This window comes from Oncorhynchus tshawytscha, linkage group LG26 (genome assembly GCF_018296145.1).
Source record: "Oncorhynchus tshawytscha isolate Ot180627B linkage group LG26, Otsh_v2.0, whole genome shotgun sequence".
Lineage (NCBI taxonomy): Eukaryota > Metazoa > Chordata > Actinopteri > Salmoniformes > Salmonidae > Oncorhynchus > Oncorhynchus tshawytscha.
This window is the reverse complement of record NC_056454.1, coordinates 37,206,566-37,233,337: the sequence shown is the minus strand read 5'-3', so window position 1 is coordinate 37,233,337 and position 26,772 is coordinate 37,206,566. Positions and strand designations below refer to the sequence as shown.

At 45.1% G+C, this 26,772-nt stretch overlaps 1 protein-coding gene and 1 non-coding gene across 23 annotated transcripts in view; one reads left to right on the top strand and one right to left on the bottom strand.

Moving 5' to 3' along the window:
• LOC112224858 (CLIP-associating protein 1-like) overlaps positions 1 to 26,772 on the top strand; it is a 126,497-nt gene that overhangs the window by 37,691 nt on the left and 62,034 nt on the right. For 21 of the 22 annotated variants that reach the window (XM_042306570.1, XM_042306569.1, XM_042306573.1 and 18 more), the window contains 6 exons: positions 4,836 to 4,914; positions 6,126 to 6,229; positions 6,504 to 6,595; positions 6,985 to 7,060; positions 7,408 to 7,505; positions 16,807 to 16,877. In XM_042306570.1, the coding sequence (XP_042162504.1) occupies positions 4,836 to 4,914; positions 6,126 to 6,229; positions 6,504 to 6,595; positions 6,985 to 7,060; positions 7,408 to 7,505; positions 16,807 to 16,877 (520 nt within the window). Of the gene's footprint in view, positions 1 to 4,835; positions 4,915 to 6,125; positions 6,230 to 6,503; positions 6,596 to 6,984; positions 7,061 to 7,407; positions 7,506 to 16,806; positions 16,878 to 19,315; positions 21,743 to 26,772 lie in introns of those variants that run through there. The other variant, XM_042306565.1, reaches the window with a different exon arrangement.
• Positions 4,380 to 4,504, bottom strand: LOC112225694. The gene has a single exon (XR_002949639.1). It is a non-coding gene; the product is annotated as a U4atac minor spliceosomal RNA (small nuclear RNA).

Genomic DNA, 26,772 nt, shown 5'->3' with positions numbered 1-26,772 from the left:
CTGTGACACACCGCCCAAGACCATGACGGACCCTCCACCTCCAAATCGATCCTGCTCCAGAGTACAGGCCTCGGTGTAACGCTCATTCCTTCGACTAACAGCTTCCAGATGGTAGTCAATTAAGGTCACAGTTATGAAAACGTAGGACACTAAAGAGGCCTTTCTACTGACTCTGAAAAACACCAAAAGAAAGATGCAATGCCAGTCACCATGCCAGTCACCAAGATGCAAATTGCAATGTCTGTACTGTGAGACGCATAAGACAGTGCTACAGGGAGACAGGACAGACAGCTGATCATCCTTGCAGTTGCAGACCAAGTGTAACAACACCTGCACAGGATCGGTACATCCAAACATCACACCTGCGGGACAGGTAAAGGATGGCAACAACAACTGTCGAGGAATGCACAATCCCTCCATCAGTGCTCAGACTGTCCGAAATGGGCTGAGAGAGGCTGGACTGAGGGCTTTTAGGCCTGTTGTAAGGCAGGTCCTCACCAGACATCACCGGCAACAACGTCGTCTATGGGCACAAACCCACCGTTTCTGGACCAGACAGGACTGGCAAAAAGTGCTCTTCACTGACGAGACGCGGTTTTGTCTCACCGGGGGTGATGGTCAGATTCGCATTTATTGTCAAAGGAATGAGCGTTACACCGAGGCATGTACTCTGGAGCGGGATCGATTTGGAGGTGGAGGGTCACAGCATCATCGGACTGAGCATACCCTTCCTGCAGGCTCATCCTGACATGACCCTCCAGCATGACAATGCCACCAGCCATACTGCTCGTTCTGTGCATGATTTCCTGCAAGACAGGAATGTCAGTGTTCTGCCATGGCCAGCAAAGAGCCCAGATCTCAATCTCATTGAGCACGTCTGGGACCTGTTGGATCGGAGGGTGAGGGCTAGGGCCATTCCCCCCAGAAATGTCAGAGAACTTGCAGGTGCAGAACTGGCAAATCTGGTGCAGTCTATGAGGAGGAGCTGCACTGCAGTACTTAATGCAGCTGGTGGCCACACCAGATACCGACTGTTACTTTTGATTTTGACCCCCCTTTGTTCAGGGACACATTATTCAATTTCTTTTAGTTACATGTTTGTGGAACTTGTTCAGTTTATGTCTCAGTTGTTGAATCTTGTTATGTTCATACAAATATTTACACATGTTAATTTGGCGGAAAACAAATGCTGTTGACAGTGAGAGGACGTTTCTTTTTTTTGCTGAGTTTAGCTGGAAGAGCAGACTCTTATTTCATTGTTTTCAATCCAGGAATTCAAGCTTGAATAGAGAGGCAGAAATGGTGCATTGTCTGTGTGAAGTGTACTGGAAACACTGGTGTGTGTGTGTGTGTGTGTGTGTGTGTGTGTGTGTGTGTGTGTGTGTGCGCGTTTCGTATATGCATGTTTACAAGTTTTTCCTTGACTCCGCTTTAGAACAGCTAGGCCAATTCCCCTTCAGGCTCCTGAGTATTGCCTGCTGACTAGTCTATCGCTGAGTCACTGTCCTGGGCTTCCAGGAACAACATACAGAGCAGCTGAAGTATAACATTATCGGCATCACTCAGTACCGTGCTGTCCCCAAGCACTGGTCGATGATGGGGCTGCACAGTTCATCCAATTCACATCGAAATTGCAATATTGATGTGCAATATCCGTATCGCAAGAGATGGCCTAGCCATATCTCAATATTTTGAAACTCCACTCAGCCATGTGCAGCATAAATTTGAATAGTTTACTCTGTTTGTCATCTCACCCCCTGTCACTCAACCTGCACAGTTCCTCCTCCTCACTGTTAGATTCACTCTAACCTTTGCATGAGGTTCTGTTAGGTCAAGTGATGTCAACACATTGTTCCAAACAAGAACAATGCTGCTTTCCACTTTGCTTCTTAAAAAATCATGTTATTTCTATGATTCCAACAGTTCATCCAAGTGTTTTGATCTATATTGCAAGTCAAATCGCAATCTGTAACAATTAGATTTTTTGCACATTTTGTGCAGCCGTAGTTTAGTATCAGTCCAGTCAAACCTCTGCTCAAACTCCCACCCCAACTGGTGAACCGTTGATGTTGTAGTGTAAGGGAGGGAACTAGGGTCAGGAATCCAGACCAATGACAGGGTGTTAGGTAACTACTGTATAGCTCTGCCTCTGGGCTCTGTCTGTCCAGACAGCACAGGCTGGCTAACTGGCTGGCTGTCTCTTCTCCTCCAGCCACCGCTCAGCCCAGCTGTTCCCTTGACTCATAGAAAATGACTGCAGTGAGGGAGGGAGAGCCCATAGTGTGTGTGTCTGCGCGTGCGAATGAATCTGCAATACACCCATGCCTGTCTGATCTAATATGTCCTTCTACTGTCTCGACAGACAAGGGAGGGAGGAGGTTGTGTGTGTGTGTGTGTGTGTGTGTGTGTGTGTGTGTGTGTGTAGTGTCAGGAAATAAAATAAAAGTCTCAAAGCGACTGGGCTTTGCTATGATTCAATCTAAGCCTGGTCCGGCCACATCAGATGAGAGCAGAGGGAGAATCCTTATTTTCCATTACTCATGACACAGCGATGAGTAGCAGACACATTTAAGTGAATGAGATGTCATTAAGTGTCCATTATAATGGATTGTGGGACGAGAGGTAACCACCCATCCTGTAGTATTGGAGAACACATCTAGCTGGCTATACCAAGCTAGCACTACTGGCTGGGGCCTTTTGCTTTGTGTGACATGTCTTAATGCCAGGAGGATAGGCATGGAATCATCTAATGTCCCCTTCCTTGTTTATCCATGTCATATAGAGATCTACTGTGTGTAGGACTGTAGGTTCTGCTTGTCATAGAATTTTAGGTGTTGTTCATCCTCTCAGCCAGCTGATGGCAATGATGCCACTGTATGCTACGAATGGCTACAGTACTGTAGAGAGAGAGAGAGATGCAGAGCTGCAGGTTTAATGGGGACTGAGGTGAGATTATTTTACCAGCGTGTCATCAGACAGGATGGCCACCAGCCTCAGTGTCCTGTAGCCTCTATCTCCGGGTTGAGATCCATACTCGTCTCCTCACTAGTCAGCCAAGGTGAACAAATTAACCTGAATGCAGGGAAAGTAGAACAACAGTCCCAGCCAGTCTGCTAGCTTGTCTCAGAACGTCAACATACCCCTAGTTAAAGTCAGTGAGAGGAGCAATATAAGAGAAGGCCATGTTATGTTGAAATGAAGTGTAGAGCAGCCATGATGAAGGGAGAAATCCCTACTATGTTTATCAGCCCTGAGCCAGGGGGAGACGGGGGATGCTGTGGGAAGGGAGGGCCTGGGGGTGAGACTGGAGGGGGAGGCAGTATAGCCATCTGTCTGTCTGTAGGGAGTAGGAGAGGTCTGTTTCTCTCTGGGGGTGGAGACTAGCTTGGGCTAGACTGACTGGACGGGTGGATGGATCAGGCTGGAGAGGCCCAGGCAGAGGAAGAGTGAGGAAAAATATATACACTCACACACTCACACACTCACTCACTCACTCACTCACTCACTCACTCACTCACTCACTCACTCACTCACTCACTCACTCACTCACTCACTCACTCACTCACTCACTCACTCACTCACTCACTCACTCACTCACTCACTCACTCACTCACTCACTCACTCATACGCAGGCGGGGAGGGGGAGGCAGGCGGGGAGGGGTGAGGCAGGGAGGGAGGTTGCACTGCAGCAGCCATCCTCCACCATCCTCTCCCCATGATGACCAAGTGTGTGTCTTTTGTGGGCTTGTATTACTATCCTAGTGGTTCCTGGAAATCCCTGAAAGGACAGTAAAAGTAAGTAAAACATTTCCCAGGTCACCACGAGGACAAAGGCTTTTTAGGCTTAGGGGTTAGGTTTAGGGTTCTAAATGGGGTAAGCAGATTCTAAGATGAGTAGTTTGTGACCCATAGAGATAATCTACATTTCCCTCAGAGAAGAGACTGAATGTAGTTGAATTCAGAGCTGCAATTTGGGGCTCTTTGTAATGTTGTCCTCTCCTCTGGACATCCAGTTTTAGTTCTCCAGACCTTTTGTTTTAGGCTTGTCATCAGTTTAATTACTGTAATTCCCTTTCATCTGCATATGAGAACAAAGGATCAGGATTATGCCCCCAGGGCAGACATGCCTGCTGCTGGTAGTGTTCTAGTAAACCTGAACCAGTCTCCAGCCTAAACTGAGGAAAGGAGAGCTGTTAATTGTGCAGCATATGATACGGAAGCTGTGAAATTGGATAACATAGGTCGTGTCTGTTGCTGGCTGCCTGAACTATGCAACACTGTTACTTCCTACACTTCTATCACACTCACCAGTAGATGGCAGTGTTCATCAATGCTGCAGGGTTCATTGCGCAGAGTTGTATTTCATTTACAAGATTGAAAGTTTCAAAAATTGCACCATGGCCGGCACAAGCTCAGGTGATGCTTATGTGTTGTTATGGTGTTAGCAGGGCTACTCTCACTAGATGTTCGTTGAGCAGCTCTCTCACCCCATGACAAGAAAATGGTTTTTCCCATGGTGACTGGCAACTAGTTTTCTATGGCAGCACTGTACAAAAGTTGTAATAAGTCAATATTACACGTTTCAGAGTGGCAGCGTCCTACATGGTCCTTTTTTCAGCAGATAGAGTGATTATATTTCAGTTTACCCTCAAACCTTTGTGAAACTAATTTGCATACTGGACTGAATCAGAAGGAATTATTTATTGTTAGATTGTTTAATGTTGTTAAAAAGAGATAATTTAAGATGTTTTATTTATTTTCGATGTACTTTTATTCCATATGTTGTCATTTTGTATTTTTGTTTATTCAAAATGTTCTCCTTTTGTGTGTTCCAGGTGGCTTTGCTTGGAATAGACCTTTTATCTGTCCTAGTGACAAGGTTACAGGACCGATTTAGGAACCATGTGGGAACAGGTGAGATTGTGTCATTTTATTATCTTAAAAAATATCACTTTCTTCATGGTTAAAGGAGTTCAAATAAAAGATTGTTTTAGATTTCTAGACAAAATGCCTGACTAAAAAACGCTTGTATCCCTGCCTTGACTAAACGTTTGAGCTCCATTGGATTTTAACTCATTGTCCACATCTTTAGATAGCAATGCTAACCCTTCCCCTGTCTTCTCTTCTCTCCCCTGTGTGTCCATCCCTCTCCCCTGTGTGTCCATCCCTCTCCCCTGTGTGTCCATCCCTCTCCCCTGTCTTCTCTTCTCTCCCCTGTGTGTCCATCCCTCTCCCCTGTGTGTACATCCCTCTCCCCTGTCTTCTCTTCTCTCCCCTGTGTGTCCATCCCTCTCGCCTGTGTGTCCATCCCTCTCGACTGTGTGTCCATCCCTCTCCCCTGTGTGTCCATCCCTCTCCCCTGTGTGTCCATCCCTCTCCCCTGTGTGTCTATCCCTCTCGACTGTGTGTCCATCCCTCTCCCCTGTGTCCATCCCTCTCCCCTGTGTGTCCATCCCTCTCCCCTGTGTGTCCATCCCTCTCCCCTGTGTGTCCATCCCTCTCCCCTGTGTGTCCATCCCTCTCCCCTGTGTGTCCATCCCTCTCCCCTGTGTGTCTATCCCTCTCGACTGTGTGTCCATCCCTCTCCCCTGTGTGTCCATCCCTCTCCCCTGTGTGTCCATCCCTCTCGCCTGTGTGTCCATCCCTCTCGACTGTGTGTCCATCCCTCTCGACTGTGTGTCCATCCCTCTCGACTGTGTGTCCATCCCTCTCCCCTGTGTGTCCATCCCTCTCGACTGTGTGTCTATCCCTCTCCCCTGTGTGTCCATCCCTCTCGACTGTGTGTCCATCCCTCTCGACTGTGTGTCCATCCCTCTCCCCTGTGTGTCCATCCCTCTCCCCTGTGTGTCTATCCCTCTCGACTGTGTGTCCATCCCTCTCGCCTGTGTGTCCATCCCTCTCCCCTGTGTGTCCATCCCTCTCGACTGTGTCCATCCCTCTCGCCTGTGTGTCCATCCCTCTCCCCTGTGTGTCCATCCCTCTCGACTGTGTGTCCATCCCTCTCCCCTGTGTGTCCATCCCTCTCGACTGTGTGTCCATCCCTCTCGACTGTGTGTCCATCCCTCTCGACTGTGTGTCCATCCCTCTCCCCTGTGTGTCCATCCCTCTCGCCTGTGTGTCTCCAGTACTGCCCAGTCTGATAGATCGTCTGGGGGATTCCAAAGACCAAGTCAGAGACCAAGATCAAATCCTGCTGCTGAAGATCATGGAGCAGGCTGCCACCCCACAGGTACGTGTGTACACACACTCACACACACACATACACATATCCCACATCCCACAGGTGGAGCTTTCCTGGGCTAACATGTCCTCATAGACGAGTTATTGACAAAGGTCTTGAGTCAATCCCACAATTCCTTCCCAGTTCCCTGTTGATTCATTCCTGAATCCCAGGTAGGTTTTGATTCCTGACTCGATTGTATGTTAATTGATACGACCTGATCCGTGACAACAAGCTATTTGATTGTTGACCTGGTACAAATATCCTGTCCTCTCCTCCCCAGTATGTGTGGGACAGAATGCTGGGAGGCTTCAAACACAAGAACAACAGGACCAGAGAGGGAGTGTGCCTTTGTCTCATCTCAACGCTCAACACGTAAGACTGCCTGGCCTCTCAATCACCCATCTATCAATCTGTCTGTTCTTACTATACAACAGATTGTCATTAGAGCTCTCGGCTGATCTCTTTTACCATTGCTCATGTTTTTCCATCATTCCTTCGTCATAGACAAGGTAAGATTCAATATACATTTTTATATTTCTCCTTTCTAATACTCTGATAGCAATGGAATTGTAGCTGACTGCCGAGAGCATGGATGAGTCTAGGTTTGATTTAAAATGTGTCAATATTCTCTCATGTGTATCATAGGGAATTTAAAATGTTATTATGGGAAGGTCTTTATTGTCAGGAGTCTATTTGCAGTGATGCTGATGCTTACCTATGATGTCATTGCTTTCTCTCTCTCTCCCTCTTTGTTCTTCCAGGTACGGAGCCCAAGGCTTAACCCTCAGTAAAATAGTCCCTCACATATGCAATCTACTAGGAGATCCCACCAGTCAGGTGCGTTTGCTGTGTCATGAATCAGTTTATTACACTCCTGGTCAGGGAGGGAGAGGGAGAGGGCCTCTAGCACAGATGGACACAAAGGCATTTCTACAGGGACATGAAGCCCCCTAGTGGCAGCCACAGAACAGAACAGTCCTATCTTTTGGGGGATGCAGGGTAATGATTCTGTTCAGCGACTGTTTCAAGATCTGCTAAACAAATCATATTAGTGTTGGCGTATACACATCTGTGAGTGAATGGGAGTTGCATTCTGTCTGTAGATAAAGACATTTTCATATTCTATTGTAGTCCTGTTAGGGCATGTTCTAGATGAACTTTGAACCTCCCCCTGGTGTCCTTAGGTGAGAGACGGAGCTATGGGCTGCCTGGTGGAGATCTACAGACATGTGGGGGAGAGGGTGAGGATGGACCTCAGCAAGAAGGGCCTACCACAGTCACGGTATGATGAACATTCGACCTCTGTCTTTCTGTCTGTCTCTGTCTCTGTGTCTCTGCCTGTCTCTCTGTCTGTCACTCTGATTGTCTGTCATTGATTCTCTGTGTCTGTCTCTGTCTCCCTCCCTCCCTCCCTCCCTCCCTCCCTCCCTCCCTCCCTCCCTCCCTCCCTCCCTCCCTCCCTCCCCCTCCCTCCCTCCCTCCCTCCCTCCCTCCCTCCCTCCCTCCCTCCTCACTCTCTCTCACTTCTCTCTCTCACTTCTCTCTCTCTCTCTCTCTCACACCTCTGACTAATCTCTCTCTCTCTTTCTCGCTCTCTCTGTCTCAGTTCAAATCAATTCAATTCAAAAGACTTTGTTGGCATGGGAAACATGTTTACATTGTTTATTATCTATTTCACTTTCATTGGCAATCAAAAATGAACAGTAAACATTACACTCACAAAGTATCGAAGGAATATTATGGCTATATACAGTGTTATAACGATGTGCAAATAGATAAAGTACAAAGGGATAAACATAAATATGCGTTGTATTTACAATGGTGTTTGTTCTTCACTGGTTGCCCTTTTCTTGTGGCAACAGGTCACAAATCTTGCTGCTATGACTGCAGACAGTGGTATTTCACCCAATAGTATTTCACCCTATAGTTTATCAAAATTGGATTTGTTTTCAAATCCTTTGTGGGTCTGTGTCATCTGATGGGAATATGTGTCTCTAATATGGTCATAAATTTGACAGGAGGTTAGGAAGTGCAGCTCAGTTTCCAACTCATTTTGTGGGCAGTGTGCACATAGCCTGTCTTCTCTTGAGAGCCAGGTCTGCCTACGGCTGCGTCTCTCAATAGCAAGGCTATGCTCTGCAAAGCTTTCCTTCATTTTGGGTCAGTCACAGTGGTCAGTTATTTTCTCTTTCTCTCTCTCTCGCTAGGCTACAACATTGTGAAGGAGGGGTGTGGTCTAAGGTAAAGGTCCTAAAGGGAATGTAATCCCCTGAATGACTCCATTCAGTAGGCCTATACAATTAACATTTAGCAAATATGCAAAATATTTAACTCTGTTCATTTTAACAGCCTACACGACACTGTAGACCACGACACTGGGAAAGAGGGGTTGGTCTAATGTAAAGGACCTAAAGGGAAGGAAACCACCTAGGTTAAATGATCTGTTATGTCAAGTGTTCGATGTGTTTCATTCAAGCTTACTATATAACCCAGACAATGCAAAATCTTTCAAATCGAAGGTGACTTTTTCAAATGAATGTCTTACTTTCTGCAGGGACGTCTATCAACAGTCATCATCTACTGATCTCTCTCCCCTTGCTCTGCCCTCCAACGTTTAATAAAGAACACTCCACCATAACCACTAGCTAGCTAGCTATCCGTTCACTGTGGCTGTCAGGCCTCCAATTAGCTTTCCCGTGTGAGAAATGAAGACTCATGGGTAATATAACGTTGGCGCTGCCGCACCAGCCTGCCCGTGTCTGTGGCGTGGAGCTGGGGAAGGGATTGAGTGTATGGTAGTCAACCGTCAGTCTTTATTGAATTCATCCACATACCAATACAGTTCTTATTGGATTAGTCCGGCCACTGTACCATGACGCCTTATTGGAGGACAGCTGTTGCAGAATCATGGATGCAGGCCCACGATAGGCTAATCTTGTAACCGGGTCACACCGATTGGCCACACAGGCCTCAGTGATGCTAAGTGATACCATAGTATGCTATTTAAACATGATGGTAGTGGGAGTGACAGAGACGATGGTTATGATGACTCAGCCTGGGCTCTAACTAAGTGTGTGGATGTTTGAGTGGGGCTGGGTCTGGGCAGCAGATTGATTCACTCCCAATTGTCTCTTTGGTTGAGAGTTAAAGGGGAATAGCTGTTCCTGGAACCATTCCGACTGTAGCATCTGTCTCTCTGATCGTCCCCTGTTTAGTTTACTACTGTTCCCCCCTTTTTAGTTTGGTTTACTACCATGTCAACAGGCCGCTAACATGCAATGCACTCTGTGAAGAAGGTGGCCCATCCTCCTTGATCTCAGTTTGTCACAATGAACTGTTTTTCACAGTCAGTCTTCCTCTTACATCCCACATTGTTGATCCTTGCATTGCTCTTACCCACTCTTCATTGTTGTAGGTAGTATTACAAAACTATTTCCCAGACCCAAAGGGAAGAGATGACTCTTTATAAAGGGAGCTTGAAGGGGCATGGTTGGTGGAGGGATAAGCTCCTTTAGTCTCCCTTTAGGAGTGCTTCCTCTGCCCATGATTAGATTGGTTCCGGGCCCAGGGCATGGTGGGTGGAGGGATAAGCTCCTTTAGTCACCCTTTAGGAGTGCTTCCTCTGCCCATGATTAGATTGGTTCCGGGCCCAGGGCATGGTGGGTGGAGGGATAAGCTCCTTTAGTCACCCTTTAGGAGTGCTTCCTCTGCCCATGATTAGATTGGTTCCGGGCCCAGGGCATGGTGGGTGGAGGGATAAGCTCCTTTAGTCTCCCTTTAGGAGTGCTTCCTCTGCCCATGATTAGATTGGTTCCGGGCCCAGGGCATGGTGGGTGGAGGGATAAGCTCCTTTAGTCACCCTTTAGGAGTGCTTCCTCTGCCCATGATTAGATTGGTTCCGGGCCCAGGGCATGGTGGGTGGAGGGATAAGCTCCTTTAGTCTCCCTTTAGGAGTGCTTCCTCTGCCCATGATTAGATTGGTTCCGGGCCCAGGGCATGGTGGGTGGAGGGATAAGCTCCTTTAGTCTCCCTTTAGGAGTGCTTCCTCTGCCCATGATTAGATTGGTTCCGGGCCCAGGGCATGGTGGGTGGAGGGATAAGCTCCTTTAGTCTCCCTTTAGGAGTGCTTCCTCTGCCCATGATTAGATTGGTTCCGGGCCCAGGGCATGGTGGGTGGAGGGATAAGCTCCTTTAGTCTCCCTTTAGGAGTGCTTCCTCTGCCCATGATTAGATTGGTTCCGGGCCCAGGGCATGGTGGGTGGAGGGATAAGCTCCTTTAGTCTCCCTTTAGGAGTGCTTCCTCTGCCCATGATTAGATTGGTTCCGGGCCCAGGGCATGGTGGGTGGAGGGATAAGCTCCTTTAGTCACCCTTTAGGAGTGCTTCCTCTGCCCATGATTAGATTGGTTCCGGGCCCAGGGCATGGTTGGTGGAGGGATAAGCTCCTTTAGTCACCCTTTAGGAGTGCTTCCTCTGCCCATGATTAGATTGGTTCCGGGCCCAGGGCATGGTGGGTGGAGGGATAAGCTCCTTTAGTCTCCCTTTAGGAGTGCTTCCTCTGCCCATGATTAGATTGGTTCCGGGCCCAGGGCATGGTGGGTGGAGGGATAAGCTCCTTTAGTCTCCCTTTAGGAGTGCTTCCTCTGCCCATGATTAGATTGGTTCCGGGCCCAGGGCATGGTGGGTGGAGGGATAAGCTCCTTTAGTCTCCCTTTAGGAGTGCTTCCTCTGCCCATGATTAGATTGGTTCCGGGCCCAGGGCATGGTGGGTGGAGGGATAAGCTCCTTTAGTCTCCCTTTAGGAGTGCTTCCTCTGCCCATGATTAGATTGGTTCCGGGCCCAGGGCATGGTGGGTGCTGAGGCTCTCTAGTGCCCACCTGTGCCCCTCCTCCTGTCTGTAGGAACACTCTTAATCCATTTCCTCCAAGAGATCCATGAGCAATTAAAAAGCATTTTGTTATATCCAGTTAAATACTAAGTCTTCTTATCGATATGTTCACATCGGAGTTTCCTGCTATTTCCTGCAAGCAGTGTGCGTTGTATTTATTTGATTCAATGTGTTTTTAACAAAGATTTGAGTACATCAATGTCTACCACAGTAGTGCATGTGATTTAAAAAGCCTATGTTGCAAACAGTGTGAGAATGTCAAATTCTAATTTGGGCAATTTAGCAAGCTACCTTCTGTGGGAAAAGGGATGGGGATATTGGCTTAGGACTGTACTATATTTGAATAGAAAGAGAGAAGCAGATGCAAATTTTGTAAAATAGCATTAGAATGAAAAAGGTTTAGCTGACAGCTTCTATTTTTGGCCTCATTTCCAAGTCAAAGTGACTCAATAGAAACCTGGAGGGATTAAATCTACACATCATTTTCACTAACTGACACCAAATAAATTCCTGCCTCATTTGATCAGTGTAAAGGCGCCCGCATGCTTCCCATCCATAACAGTTTGTGCATATGTTATGAGGACATGTTATGACGTTATTGTTCATTTTGGTCTTCGGCAAGGGTTTTTTCAGCTGTTTGTGCGCACACACCATTTTTTTTGGAGGCAAGCCGAAGTTCGGAGCCGACATCTACACCCCTTCGTTAGTCATTGGTCAACAGTAGGGATCCTTAAATGAAGTGTTTGTTGTCATTCAATGATAGACTACTCGTTTTCATGCACATTTTGAGAAATTGGAAATACTGCACCAAACACCTTAGTTAGATGTAAAATTGCGCAACTAAGATCTCTGCAGAAATGTAAAAATCAATGACATATTTAGATTAATACGGACTATTTTGAGGAAGTGTATATTGGCAAAGTGTCTCAAGATGGACAAACGGTACCTAGTCCTGCCGGAGCTTTTTCAATTTGAGAATACATGAGCTGGTTAAAATATTTCTGGGAAATGATTTCTAAAGCTGGATCAATGTCCCGCAAGATGATGATAACAGAACTGAATATAACAGCATAGTAGACCTATAATGTTACTCTTACGCCAAAAACGGCTCATTTCGAATGATATTGTTTTTGGGATGGTTAGATGAAGCTGAATAGTGGCATTTCTTTCTCATGCGGTCAAAACTCAACAGCGCATCAAATCAAATGTTATTTACCACATTCGCCGAACACAACTGGTGTAGCCTTTACGGTGAAATGCTTGTTTATGAACCTTTCGCAAGATGCAGAGTTTAGAAAAGAATAATACAAAATACGCAAAACTTGGAGCTATATACAGGGAGTACCAGTATATACAGGGAGTACCAGTATATACAGGGAGTACCAGTATATACAGGGAGTACCAGTATATACAGGGAGTACCAGTATATACAGGGAGTACCAGTGTATATACAGGGAGTACCAGTGTATATACAGGGAGTACCAGTATATACACAGGGAGTACCAGTATATACAGGGAGTACCAGTATATACAGGGAGTACCAGTACCATATCAATGTGCAAGGGTATGAGGTAATTGAGTTAGATATTTACAAGAAGCCAGAGTAGTGACTAGGTATCAGGATATATAATAATAAGAGTAAAATAAAGAACAGTAGCAGCAGCAAATAATGAGTGTAAATGTGTGTGTAAACAGTTGAAATCGTAAGTTTACATACACTTAGGTTCAAGTCATTAAAACGTATTTTTCAACCACTCCACAAATGTCTTGTTAACAAATTATAGTTTAGGCAAGTTGCTTAGGACATTTACTTTGTGCATGACACAAGTCATTTTTCCAACAATTGATTATGGACAGATTATTTCACTTACAATTCACTGTATCACAATTCCAGTGGGTCAGAAGTTTACATACACTAAGTTGACTGTGCCTTTAAACAGCTTGGAAAATGCCAGAAAATGTTGTCATTGCTTTAGAAGCTTCTGATAGGCTAATTGACATCATTTGAGTCAATTGGGGGTGTACCTGTTGATGGATTTCAAGGCCTACATTCAAGTGCCTCTTTGCTTGATATCATGGCAAAATCAAAAGAAATCAGCCAAGACCTCAGAAAATAAATTGTAGACCTCCACAAGTCTGGTTCATCCTTGGTAGCAATTTCCAAACGCCTGAAGGTACCACGTTCATCTGTACAAACAATAGTACGCAAGTATAAACACCATTGGACCACGCAGCCATCATACTGCTCAGGAAGGAGACGCGTTCTCTCTCCTAGAGATTAATGTACTTTGACCTTGTGAAGATGCAGGAGGAAACGGGTACAAAAGTATCTATATCCACAGTAAAACGAGTCCTATATCGACAGAACCTGAAAGGCCGCTCAGCAAGGAAGAAGCCACTACTCCAAAACCGCCATAAAAAAGCCACACTACGGTTTGCAACTGCACATGCGGACAAAGATTGTACTTTTTGGAGAAATGTCCTCTGGTCTGATGAAACAAAAATAAACTTTTTGGCCATAATGACCATTGTTATGTTTGGAGGAAAAAGGGGGAGGATTGCAAGCCGAAGAACACCATCCCAACCATGAAGCACGGGGGTGGCAGCATCATGTTGTGGAGGTGCTTTGCTGCAGGAGGGACTGGTGCACTTCACAAAATAGATGGCATCATAAGGTAGGAAAAATATGTGGACATATTGAAGCAACATCTCAGGCCTACAAACCTGACTCAGTTACACCAGCTCTGTCAGGAGGAATGGGCCAAAATTCACCCAACTTATTGTGGGAAGCTTGTGGAAGGCTACCCGAAACGTTTGACCCAAGTTAAACAATTTAAAGGCAATGCTACCAAATACTAATTGAGTGTATGTAAACTTCTGACCCACTGGGAATGTGATGAAAGAAATAAACGCTGAAATAAATCATTCTCTCCACTATTATTCTGACATTTCATATTCTTAAAATAAAGTGGTATTCCTAACTGACCTAAGACAGGGACTTTTTACTAGGATTAAATGTCAGGAATTGTGAAACATTTAAACTCAGTTTATTTGGCTAAGGTGTATGTAAACTTCCGACTTCAACTGTATATGTGTGTTTTGTGTTGTGTCGGTGTGTGGTGTGTGTGTGTGTGTGTGTGTGTGTGTGTGTGTGTGTGTGTGTGTGTGTGTGTGTGTATATGGTCTGTAAATAAAGTCTAGTGAGTGTGTAGAGTCAGTGTAAGATAGTCAGTGCCAATAGAGCTGATGCTCCGGGACCGCTTGTCGGACGGTAGCAGAGTTGACATTCAATTGCTTGGGAGCTGGGGTCTCAATTTTTGTCTAACTTTTTCGAGCCTTCCTCTGAGACCGCCTGATATAGAGGTCCTGGATGGCAGGGAGCTCGGCCCCAGTGATGTACTGGGCTGTTCGCACCACCCTTTGTAGCGCTTTGTGGTCAAGTGGTGAGGCAGCTTGTCAAGTTCCTCTTGATGGTGCAGCTGTAGAACTTTTTGAGGATCTGAGGGCCCATGACAAATCTTTTCAGCCTCTTGAGGGGGAAGAGGTGCTGCTGTGCCCTCTTCACGAACGTGCGGGTGTGTGTGGACCATGTTAAGTGATGCGTTCCACTAGGCAGGATATATGCTTTGATTGAAACGAAAAACAAGAAAAGCTAATAGTTTAACACCATCTGCTCTAATTCACTTCCCAAACAGTCGTTTCAGAAGATCTAAATGCATTTTCCCATGAAACTGATTGACATCTGATTTTCATGCAGACGCAGTTTGGACAATTCACCGCTACAACCTGAGGAATTATCATTCACGATTGACAGTGATGGCCTATTTTGAAATTAAATATGCCTAATTTGGTGTTTTGAAGGTACTACAAATATAACATTTTCTTGAGACAATGTGTGGGCATAGGCCAAATGTTGCAATTGGAAGATGCTTTTTATGCATATTCTATAATAATATTCCGTCAGTACAAATTTCATTTGAGATATTATGACCTAAACAGTAGCACTACACCACTAGAGTGACTTGGAGGAAATTGTTTTCGGTATTACATTCTATCAGTCCTGCCTTTTAGGTTTTCCCTCCACATTCTTTGGGCCAAGGTCGTTCCAAACGCTCATTCTACCTATTAAATGCTCATCTACCAGTTCTATGTGGTCTAGTTTGGCTCTCTGTTCTTCTGAATAGGCCAGAGGGAAATGTGTTCTCTGACAGGTACAGATCCATAATGTCAGGTGAATCAGTGAGAAGGCTATTCACCTTCCTGTTTCTTTCTCAGTTTTCTGACCTGTTTGCTCTCTTCTCTTCCTTCCTTCCTTTCCTCTTCTCTTCCTTCCTTTCCTCTTCTCTTCCTTCCTTTCCTCTTCTCTTCCTTCCTTCCTTTCCTCTTCTCTTCCTTCCTTTCCTTTTCTCTTCCTTTTGTTTTATTCCTCTGCAGGTTGAATATAACCTTCTGCTCCTCTCCTCTGCAGGTTGAATATAACCTTCTGCTCCTCTCCTCTGCAGGTTGAATATAACCTTCTGCTCCTCTCCTCTGCAGGTTGAATATAACCTTCTGCTCCTCTCCTCTGCAGGTTGAATATAACCTTCTGCTCCTCTCCTCTGCAGGTTGAATATAACCTTCTGCTCCTCTCCTCTGCAGGTTGAATATAACCTTCTGCTCCTCTCCTCTGCAGGTTGAATATAACCTTCTGCTCCTCTCCTCTGCAGGTTGAATATAACCTTCTGCTCCTCTCCTCTGCAGGTTGAATATAACCTTCTGCTCCTCTCCTCTGCAGGTTGAATATAACCTTCTGCTCCTCTCCTCTGCAGGTTGAATATAACCTTCTGCTCCTCTCCTCTGCAGGTTGAATATAACCTTCTGCTCCTCTCCTCTGCAGGTTGAATATAACCTTCTGCTCCTCTCCTCTGCAGGTTGAATATAACCTTCTGCTCCTCTCCTCTGCAGGTTGAATATAACCTTCTGCTCCTCTCCTCTGCAGGTTGAATATAACCTTCTGCTCCTCTCCTCTGCAGGTTGAATATAACCTTCTGCTCCTCTCCTCTGCAGGTTGAATATAACCTTCTGCTCCTCTCCTCTGCAGGTTGAATATAACCTTCTGCTCCTCTCCTCTGCAGGTTGAATATAACCTTCTGCTCCTCTCCTCTGCAGGTTGAATATAACCTTCTGCTCCTCTCCTCTGCAGGTTGAATATAACCTTCTGCTCCTCTCCTCTGCAGGTTGAATATAACCTTCTGCTCCTCTCCTCTGCAGGTTGAATATAACCTTCTGCTCCTCTCCTCTGCAGGTTGAATATAACCTTCTGCTCCTCTCCTCTGCAGGTTGAATATAACCTTCTGCTCCTCTCCTCTGCAGGTTGAATATAACCTTCTGCTCCTCTCCTCTGCAGGTTGAATATAACCTTCTGCTCCTCTCCTCTGCAGGTTGAATATAACCTTCTGCTCCTCTCCTCTGCAGGTTGAATAACCTAACCTTCTGCTCCTCTCCTCTGCAGGTTGAATATAACCTTCTGCTCCTCTCCTCTGCAGGTTGAATATAACCTTCTGCTCCTCTCCTCTGCAGGTTGAATATAACCTTCTGCTCCTCTCCTCTGCAGGTTGAATATAACCTTCTGCTCCTCTCCTCTGCAGGTTGAATATAACCTTCTGCTCCTCTCCTCTGCAGGTTGAATATAACCTTCTGCTCCTCTCCTCTGCAGGTTGAATGTAATCTTCAGTAGATTTGATGAAGTCCAAAGATCTGGGAACATGATCCCATCCTCGGGTTCAGGTGAGTGATGCTGCTGCTGGACCCCTGTTCTGTTGATTCATGGTGGAGGGGCTATTACCATTGCTTCTGGGGCTGTTTGTGTCTGTTTGCTTCCTTCCTGTTTGCATTTTCCTGTGTATTTTGTATGCACTTCGAGTTTCTGGACGGACTCAAATAGAACCATCTTATTGACTTAGCTGAGAGCTGTTTCCCATGGAGCTCTAGGGTTATGAGGGGATTTGCCTAATTTCTAAGTGAGATCTCTCTGTCTCGCTCGCTCTCTCTCTCTCTCTCTCTCTCTCTCTCTCTTTCCTCCTTCTTTTTATAAGAAACATTAATGTGTTGAAAATCCCAAATAGTTTGCATAGTCAACTTACACACAGCTCTGACACACACACTTACCCCACCAGACATGCCACCAGGGGTCTTTTCACAGTCCCCAAATCCAGATCAAATTGAAGAAAGCGTACAGTATTATATAGAGCCATTATTTCATGGAACTCCGTTCCATCTCATATTGCTCAGATGAACAGCAAACCTGGTTTTCAAAAAACCTGGTTTTCAAAGCAACACCTCACGACACAACGACTCTCCCCAATTTGACCTAGCCAGTTTGTGTGTATGTATTGGTATTGATATGTAGGCTGTGTGTGCCTTTTTTATTTATTTTTGAATTGATGTAGTTCTGTCCTTGAGCTGTTGTCTATTAATGTGTGTGTCTCTCTTTCTCTCTGCGTGCGTGTCTTTCTCTCTCGCTGCGCGTGTCTCTCTCTCTGCGTGTCTCTCTCTCTCTCTCTCTCTGCATGTGTCCCTTTCTCGCTGCGTCTCTCTCTCTCTCTCTCTCTCTCTCTCTCTGCATGTGTCCCTTTCTCGCTGCGTCTCTCTCTCTCTCTCTCTCTCTCTCTCTGCATGTGTCCCTTTCTCGCTGCGTCTCTCTCTCTCTCTCTCTCTCTCTCTCTCTGCTGCATGTGTCCCTTTCTCGCTGCGTCTCTCTCTCTCTCTCTCTCTCTGCATGTGTCCCTTTCTCGCTGCGTCTCTCTCTCTCTCTCTCTCTCTCTCTCTCTCTCTCTCTCTCTGCATGTGTCCCTTTCTCGCTGCGTCTCTCTCTCTCTCTTTCTCTCTCTCTCTCTCTGCATGTGTCCCTTTCTCGCTGCGTCTCTCTCTCTCTCTCTCTCTCTCTCTGTCTCTCTGCATGTGTCCCTTTCTCGCTGCGTCTCTCTCTCTCTCTCTCTCTGCATGTGTCCCTTTCTCGCTGCGTCTCTCTCTCTCTCTCTGCATGTGTCCCTTTCTCGCTGCATCTCTCTCTCTCTCTGCATGTGTCCCTTTCTCGCTGCGTCTCTCTCTCTCGCTCTCTCTCTCTCTGCATGTGTCCCTTTCTCGCTGCGTCTCTCTCTCTCTCTCTCTCTCTCTCTGCATGTGTCCCTTTCTCGCTGCGTCTCTCTCTCTCTCTCTCTCTCTCTCTCTGCATGTGTCCCTTTCTCGCTGCATCTCTCTCTCTCTCTGCATGTGTCCCTTTCTCGCTGCGTCTCTCTCTCTCTCTCTCTCTCTCTCTCTCTGCATGTGTCCCTTTCTCGCTGCGTCTCTCTCTCTCTCTCTCTCTCTCTCTCTCTCTGCATGTGTCCCTTTCTCGCTGCGCGTCTCTCTCTCTCTCTCTCTCTGTATGTGTCCCTTTCTCGCTGCGTCTCTCTCTCTCTCTCTCTCTCTCTCTCTGCATGTGTCCCGGAGCTCATAGTCTTTACTTTTATCTTTTTAAGTTGAGGCTTGTTGCTACCTCAAGCAGGTAGTGCCGTCTGAGATTAGGCAAAACAAGAAAACATCAGTATAATGTGCTTTTGTACTTGTAGAAAATGTGAATTGGATTTGGGATGGGGATAAATGGGTATTGCATCACGTTTATTTGTTGTTTTTTATGTATGAGGCCAGGAACTGTATGCTTAGAAACGGTTCCTCTCTCCCTCCATTTTCACTCACTCTTTCCCCAGCTTTCTTGCTTCCTCCTCTCTCTCACCACTTGTTTTCTGTCCTCTCCTTTCTCCCCCCCTTGCTGTTGGCACCATTGTGGCCTGCCCATGTTGTGTCCACTCTCCACTCTCCATCTGTCACCAGTGTGTGGGTTTGTATGTGGGTGAGAGGAGGCCTGAGGGCCAGACTGACAACCTGGGACTTGAGTGGATGAGTTTCCCCACAGGAGGGCAGCCACCTCTGGGTCTCAGATGTTGCATTCCCTCAGTGTAGCCAAGCCAGATCAGACTCACTGTAATCCCTTCAAGTGTGTGTGTGTACACAGTGCATTCGGAAAGTATTCAGGCCCCTTTACTTTTTCCACATTTTGTTACGTACGTTACAGCCTTACTCTAAAATTGGTTAAATAATTTTTTTCTTCCACAATCTACACACAATACCTCATAATGATAAAATGAAAACAATTTTTTAGAAATGTTTATAAATGTATTAAAAATTAAAAACAAATACCTTCTTTACAGCTATCTATGTGTGCGTTTCAGTCCCTTTTGTCGTAGCAGTTTCAGTGTCCACTGTCAGTGTGTAACCAGAGCTGTGACGTGGGCAAGGGCTCGCTGACTCTGGCACATTCTAGCTGACTGGGTACAGTGTTTGTTTGCAGGACAGGTAGAATGGCTGAGCTGAGGGGAACTGTGGAAGCTGCTCGGCAGTTAGGAACTGTTTCCCATGCCCTCAGACAGTAACTTCTCCCTCAAGGACAATTACGATGGACTTTACTGAGAGAGACAACAAATCATTAATGTAAATGAAATCACCCTGAGACGCAACACAGTAATAATATTATATTTAATAGAAGTGAATAGATGTTTTCTGTTTTATTGTGCATAATAGCATTAACAACCCACTCTCTAAAGCTTTTGACATTATTGTTGATCAGAATCAGACATTTAAGGGGAAAAAATGTTCAAGAAAGCCTCTCTGTGTAACGGCTATATAGCTTCACCCCCTCACTCTTCAAAATCATATTTCCAGATTCATTTCAGACGCATGCTGTTTTGATGACATTTTAATTGGAAAATGAAAAGTAATATTACACCATTCATTATGCACTTGGCACTTTTGTTTTCCACAAACGGTTCAACTCAGATTAATGTATGACAGAGCTGAGAGCGATGACTAAGATTGTTCCCTTACCTTGTAAAAAGGAGCTCAGCTCTCAACTCTGAGGGAAATAGTTTCTCTGTGTGTGTGTAACTTCGAGAGGAAGGCAGTCAACAGCACACATGGTAATGAGGACCTTTCACTGCGGAGACATGGATCGTATTCATTAGGCACGAAATGGAACAGAACGGGCTGAAACAGGGAGGAACTACCTGAACTTGACCAATTAGAAACACTCGTTGTTGCAAAACATTTTGCTGCAGTGTGTCCTAATGAATACTACCCTCTGTGCTGACCAGCGTTGTGTGGGCCGCCTAGCCATTAGGACCTGGAGACACAGATGGGGACAGAATGCTCCCAGCTAGTCAGGGAACTGAAGGAATAGCTCTCCTGTTCCTTTCCATCTGACCAGAGTAACCTCAACCTCCATCTGTCTTACCTCAAAGGAACACGGAGAAATGTTGCTAATGGATTGAAACCAAAAGAAAAGCTATTGGCATTGCCAACTACTGAATTTCATCTGTCATTGTAGTGGTAAAGTATCTGTATTCCCTAGAGGCATACATCGGCTACAAGTAGAACATGCTTCAGTTTAGTTGACAGGAAATAGAAACTGTAGTAGTTCATCTCCTGGGATATGATGGGATGTTAGAATGTCCTGACTGCTGACGCATAAGCCATGAGTTTTCCTCCTGTAGAGGTGAAAGGTTGTGATGTGTAGGCTGCTGCTGTCAGATTGTGGCTGTGAATCTCATATAGACTTACTGTAGAAGTCACATTTGCCACAACACAGTGATTTGGCCTAAGTCCCCAGATGTATCTCGCAGAAGGCTTATAGGTACTGTTGAGATGACTGATGAGATAAAGAAGTCATCCATTGACTCAGTTTGTGTTGTATGTTCACCCTCTGATGTTTCTTCTGTAAATCACATGCCAACCTTCATCTGATTTGAGTGGTGATTTTTGTTACCAAAAGCCCAAATGTCACTTCTCTGCAAATGAGGGGTGCACTGCAGCCTGAGCCTTTTGATATGTGTTCCCATGTGGCTCAGTTGGTACATCATGGCATTTGCAACTAGAGGTCTGATTTCTTCATCCTGCCAGCACCCGCAGCTTTTCATACCGCACCCGCCTACCCCCACGGGCTTTTTGTCCGACTTCCACACACTACAGCAAGAACTTGTCCCGAACCCAACCGCAGTCCCACAATGTTATTTTAGGCATATGTGACGCAGCTCACTTGCCAGCCATGGTCCCAGCTTGAAGCACCAAATTCTGAAAGTGTGTAAACAATGAGATAAAGATGTGCTTTTAATACAGCAAGTAGGCCTTGTGGAATAACAACTTTTTACATCCCTAAGTCATCAGTCTGGCCGCCCGCATCATGACAAATGCAGACCGCGCCACAATGATCTCTGTCCGGACCCGCAGCCCTCTACTTGCAACGCCAGGGTTGTAGGTTCGATTCCCAGGGGAGACCAGTATGCAAAAAACAAAGTATGAAAATGTATGCACTCACTACTGTAAGTTGCTCAGGATAAGAGCGTCTGCCAAATGACTAAAATGTAAATGTAAAATGAGAGGGATGGCAGCGGTATTGGATGATGCAGTAGTCACCAGACTAGAACAGGAGCAGAGAGAGAGAGGAGTGCAGAGAGAGACACACACACAGACGTGAAGCAACATTCTCCCTGACTGTTCACTCACTCTCTTCTCTCTGCTCTGCATGGAAGGAAGGCTAGGCACTATGACAACTGGGGAAGGTAAGAGCACGAATGAAATGGACTATTTCATGTCAAGGGCAGAACACACAGGGCTCAGAGGCGAATGGTTGTTTCTCTCTCTCGCTCTCTAGGGGGGGGGGCAGTGATTTGTAAGGTAGAGAAAATCATATTAACTCATGATTTGTCTAGTTATTTTGTATATTTCTTGTTAGACAATGTAGCAATTTGAGATTGTAGGCCCAGTTCCTAGTGCCTAGATAGTGAACATATAGATTGAAAAACAACAGACAGTGAATGGTGGGGCTGTTGTTTTCAAACTCTAATAGAGAACGATTGTTGTTGTTTACCATGTGTCTGTTTTATTGTGTAGGATAAAACAGACCGCTGTTTTAGTTAGTTTTAGCTGTATAGTTTATTTTATATATATACACACACACATACATACATCCATCCAGTGGGGCAAAAAAGTATTTAGTCAGCCACCAATTGTGCAAGTTCTCCCACTTAAGAAGAGAGAGGCCTGTAATTTATCATAGGTACACTTCAACTATGACAGACAAAATGAGGGGGAAAAAATCCAGAAAATCACATTGTAGGATTTTTAATGAATTTATTTGCAAAATATAGTGGAAAATAAGTATTTGGTCAATCACAAAAGTTTCTCAATACTTTGTTATATACCTTTTGTTGGCAATGACAGAGGTCAAACGTTTTCTGTAAGTCTTCACAAGGTTTTAACACACTGTTGCTGGTATTTTGGCCCATTCCTCCATGCAGATCTCTAGAGCAGTGATATTTTGGGGCTGTTTCTGGGCAACATGGACTTTCAACCCCCTCCAAAGATTTCCTATGGGGTTGCGATCTGGAGACTGGCTAGGCCACTCCAGGACCTTGAAATGCTTCTTACGAAGCCACTCCTTCGTTGCCCGGGCGGTGTGTTTGGGATCATTGTCATGCTGAAAGACCCAGCCATGTTTCATCTTCAATGCCCTTGCTGATGGAAGGAGGTTTTCACTCAAAATCTAATGTTACATGGCCCCATTCATTCTTTCCTTTACACGGATCAGTCGTCCTGGTCCCTTTGCAGAAAAACAGCCCCAAAGCATGATGTTTCCACACCCATGCTTCACAGTAGGTATGGTGTTCTTTGGATGCAACTCAGCATTCTTTGTCCTCCAAACACGACGAGTTGAGTTTTTACCAAAAAGTTATATTTTGGTTTCATCTGACCATATGACATTCTCCCAATCTTCTTCTGGATCATCCAAATGCTCTCTATGCTCAAATGCTCTCTAGCAAACTGCTCTCTAGCAAACTTCAGACGGGCCTGGACAAGTACTGGCTTAAGCAGGGGGGACATGTCTTGCACTGCAGGATTTGAGTCCCTGGCGGCGTAGCGTGTTACTGATGGTAGGCTTTTGTCCCAGCTCTCTGCAGGTCATTCACTAGGTCCCCCCGTGTGGTTCTGGGATTTTTGCTCACCGTTCTTGTGATCATTTTGACCCCAAGGGGTGAGATCTTGCGTGGAGCCCCAGATCGAGGGAGATTATCAGTGGTCTTGTATGTCTTCCATTTCCTAATAATTGCTCCCACAGTTGATTTCTTCAAACCAAGCTGCTTACCTATTGCAGATTCAGTCTTCCCAGCCTGGTGCAGGTCTACAATTTTGTTTCTGGTGTCCTTTGACAGCCCTTTGGTCTTGGCCATAGTGGAGTTTGGAGTGTGACTGTTTGAGGTTGTGGACAGGTGTCTTTTATACTGATAACAAGTTCAAACAGGTGCCATTAATACAGGTAACGAGTTAACGAGTGGAGGACAGAGGAGCCTCAAAGAAGAAGTTACAGGTCTGTGAGAGTCAAATCTTGCTTGTTTGTAGGTGACCATATACTTATTTTCCACCATAATTTGCAAATAAATTCATTAAAAATCGTGATGTGAAAATGTGATTTTCTGGATTTTTTTTCTCATTTTGGCTGTCATAGTTGAAGTGTACCTATGATGAAAATGACAGGCCTCTCTCATCTTTTTAAGTGGGAGAACTTGCACAATTGGTGGCTGACTAAATACTTTTTTGCCCCACATACAGTTGAAGTCGGAAGTTTACATACACCTTAGGCAAATACCTTTAAACTCAGTATTTCACAATTCCAGTGGGTCAGAAGCTACATACACTAAATTAGTATTTGGTGGCATTGCCTTTAAATTGTTTAACTTGGGTCAAACGTTTTGGGTAGCCTTCCACAAGCTTCCCACAATAAGTTGGGTGAATTTTGGCCCATTCCTACTGACAGAGCGGGTGTAACTGAGTCAGGTTTGCAGCAAAGCACCCCCAGAACATGATGCTGCCACCCCTATATATATATTTATATATATATTTATATATTTATATATATATTTATATATTTATATATTTATATATATATATATATTTATATTTATATTTATTTATATATATTTATATATATATATATATATATTTATATATATATTTATATATTTATATATTTATATTTATATATATAAATATAAATATATAAATATAAATATATAAATATATATATATAAATATGCTTCACGTCGGGATGGTGGTCTTCGGCTTGCAAGCCTCCCCCTTTTCCCTCCAAACATAAGGATGGTCATTACGGCCAAACAGTTCTATTTTTGTTTCATCAGACCAGAGGACATTTCCCCAAAAAGTATGATCTTTGTCCCCATGTACAGTAGCAAACCATAGTCTGGCTTTTATATGGTGGTTTTGGAGCGGTGGTGATCCTAACTGACCTAAAATGGAATTTTTACAAGGATTAAATGTCAGGAATTGTGAAAAAGTGAGTTTAAATGTATTTGGCTAAGGTGTATGTAAACTTCCGACTTCAACTATATGTGTGTTTTATTTATATATATATATATATATATATATATATATATATATATATATATACACTGCTCAAAATAATTAAGGGTACACGAAAATAACACATCCTAGATCTGAATGAATGAAATATTCTTATTAAATACTTTTTTCTTTACATAGTTTAATGTGCTGACAACAAAGTCACACAAATTATCGATGGAAATCAAATTTATCAACCCATGGAGGTCTGGATTTGGAGTCACACTCAAAATTAAAGTGGAAAACCACACTACAGGCTGATCCAACTTTGATGTAATGTCCTTAAAACAAGTCAAAATGAGGCTCAGTAGTGTGTGTGGCCTCCACGTGCCTGCATGACCTCCCTACAACGCCTGGGCATGCTCCTGATGAGGTGGTGGATGGTCTCCCGAGGGATCTCCTCCCAGACCTGGACTAAAGCATCTGCCAACTCCTGGACAGTCTGTGGTACAACGTGGCGTTGGTGGATGGAACGTGACATGATGTCCCAGATGTGCTCAATTGGATTCAGGTCTGGGGAACGGGCGGGCCAGTCCATAGCATCAATGCCTTCCTCTTGCAGGAACTGCTGACACACTCCAGCCACATGAGGTCTAGAATTGTCTTGCATTAGGAGGAACTCAGGGCCAACCGCACCAGCATATGGTCTCACAAGGGGTCTGAGGATCTCATCTCGGTACCGAATTGCAGTCAGGCTACCTCTGGCGAGCACATGGAGTGCTGTGTGGCCCCCCAAAGAAATTCCACCCCACACCATGACTGACCCACCGCCAAACCGGTCATGCTGGAGGATGTTGCAGGCAGCAGAACGTTCTCCACGGCGTCTCCAGACTGTCACGTCTGTCACGTGCTCAGTGTGAACTTGCTTTCATCTGTGAAGAGCACAGGGCGCCAGTGGCGAATTTGCCAATCTTGGTGTTCTCTGGCAAATGCCAAACGTCCTGCACGGTGTTGGGCTGTAAGCACAACCCCCACCTGTGGACGTCGGGCCCTCATACCACCCTCATGGAGTCCGTTTCTGACCGTTTGAGCAGACACATGCACATTTGTGGCCTGCTGGAGGTCATTTTGCAGGGCTCTGGCAGTGCTCCTCCTGCTCCTCCTTGCACAAAGGCGGAGGTAGCGGTCCTGCTGCTGGGTTTTTGCCCTCCTATGGCCTCCTCCACATCTCCTGATGTACTGGTCTGTCTCCTGGTAGCGCCTCCATGCTCTGGACACTACGCTGACAGACACAGCAAACCTTCTTGCCAAATCTCGCATTGATGTGCCATGCTGGATGAGCTGCACTACCTGAGCCACTTGTGTGGGTTGTAGACTCCGTCTCATGCTACCACTAGAGTGAAAGCACCGCCAGCATTCAAAAGTGACCAAAACATCAGCCAGAAAGCATCGGAACTGAGAAGTGGTCTGTGGTCCCCACCTGCAGAACCACTCCTTTTTTGGTGGTGTCTTGCTAAATGCCTATAATTTACACCTGTTGTCTATTCCATTTGCACAACAGCATGTGAAATTTATTGTCAATCAGTGTTGCTTCCTAAGTGGACAGTTTGATTTCACAGAAGTGTGATTGACTTGGAGTTATATTGTGTTGTTTAAGTGTTCCCTTTATTTTTTTGAGCAGTGTGTGTATATATATATATATATATATATATATTTTTTACACACATGCACACACACTGAGTATACCAAACATTAGTAACACCTTCCTAATATTGAGTTGCACCCCCTTTTGCACTCTCATGGACTACAAGGTTTCGAGGGATGCTGGCCCATGTTGACTCCAATGCTTCCCATAGTTGTGTCAAGTTGGCTGGATGTCCTTTGGGTGGTGGAACATTCTTGACACACTTGGGAAACTGTTGAGCGTGAAAAACACAACAGCTTTGCAGTTCTTGACACAAACTTGTACGCCTGGCACTTAAACCTTTTGTCTTGCCCATTCACCCTCTGAACGGCACATGTACACAATCCATGTCACAATTGTCTCAATTGTCTCAAAGCTTAAAAATCCTTCTTTAGCCTGTCTCCTCCCCTTCATCTATACCGATTTGAAGTAGATTTAACAACTGACATCAATAAGGTGTCATAGCTTTCACCTGGTATTACCTGGTCAGTCTATGTCATGGAAATAGGTTTGTATACTCAGTGTATATCATTCTGTTGACATTTCAAACAG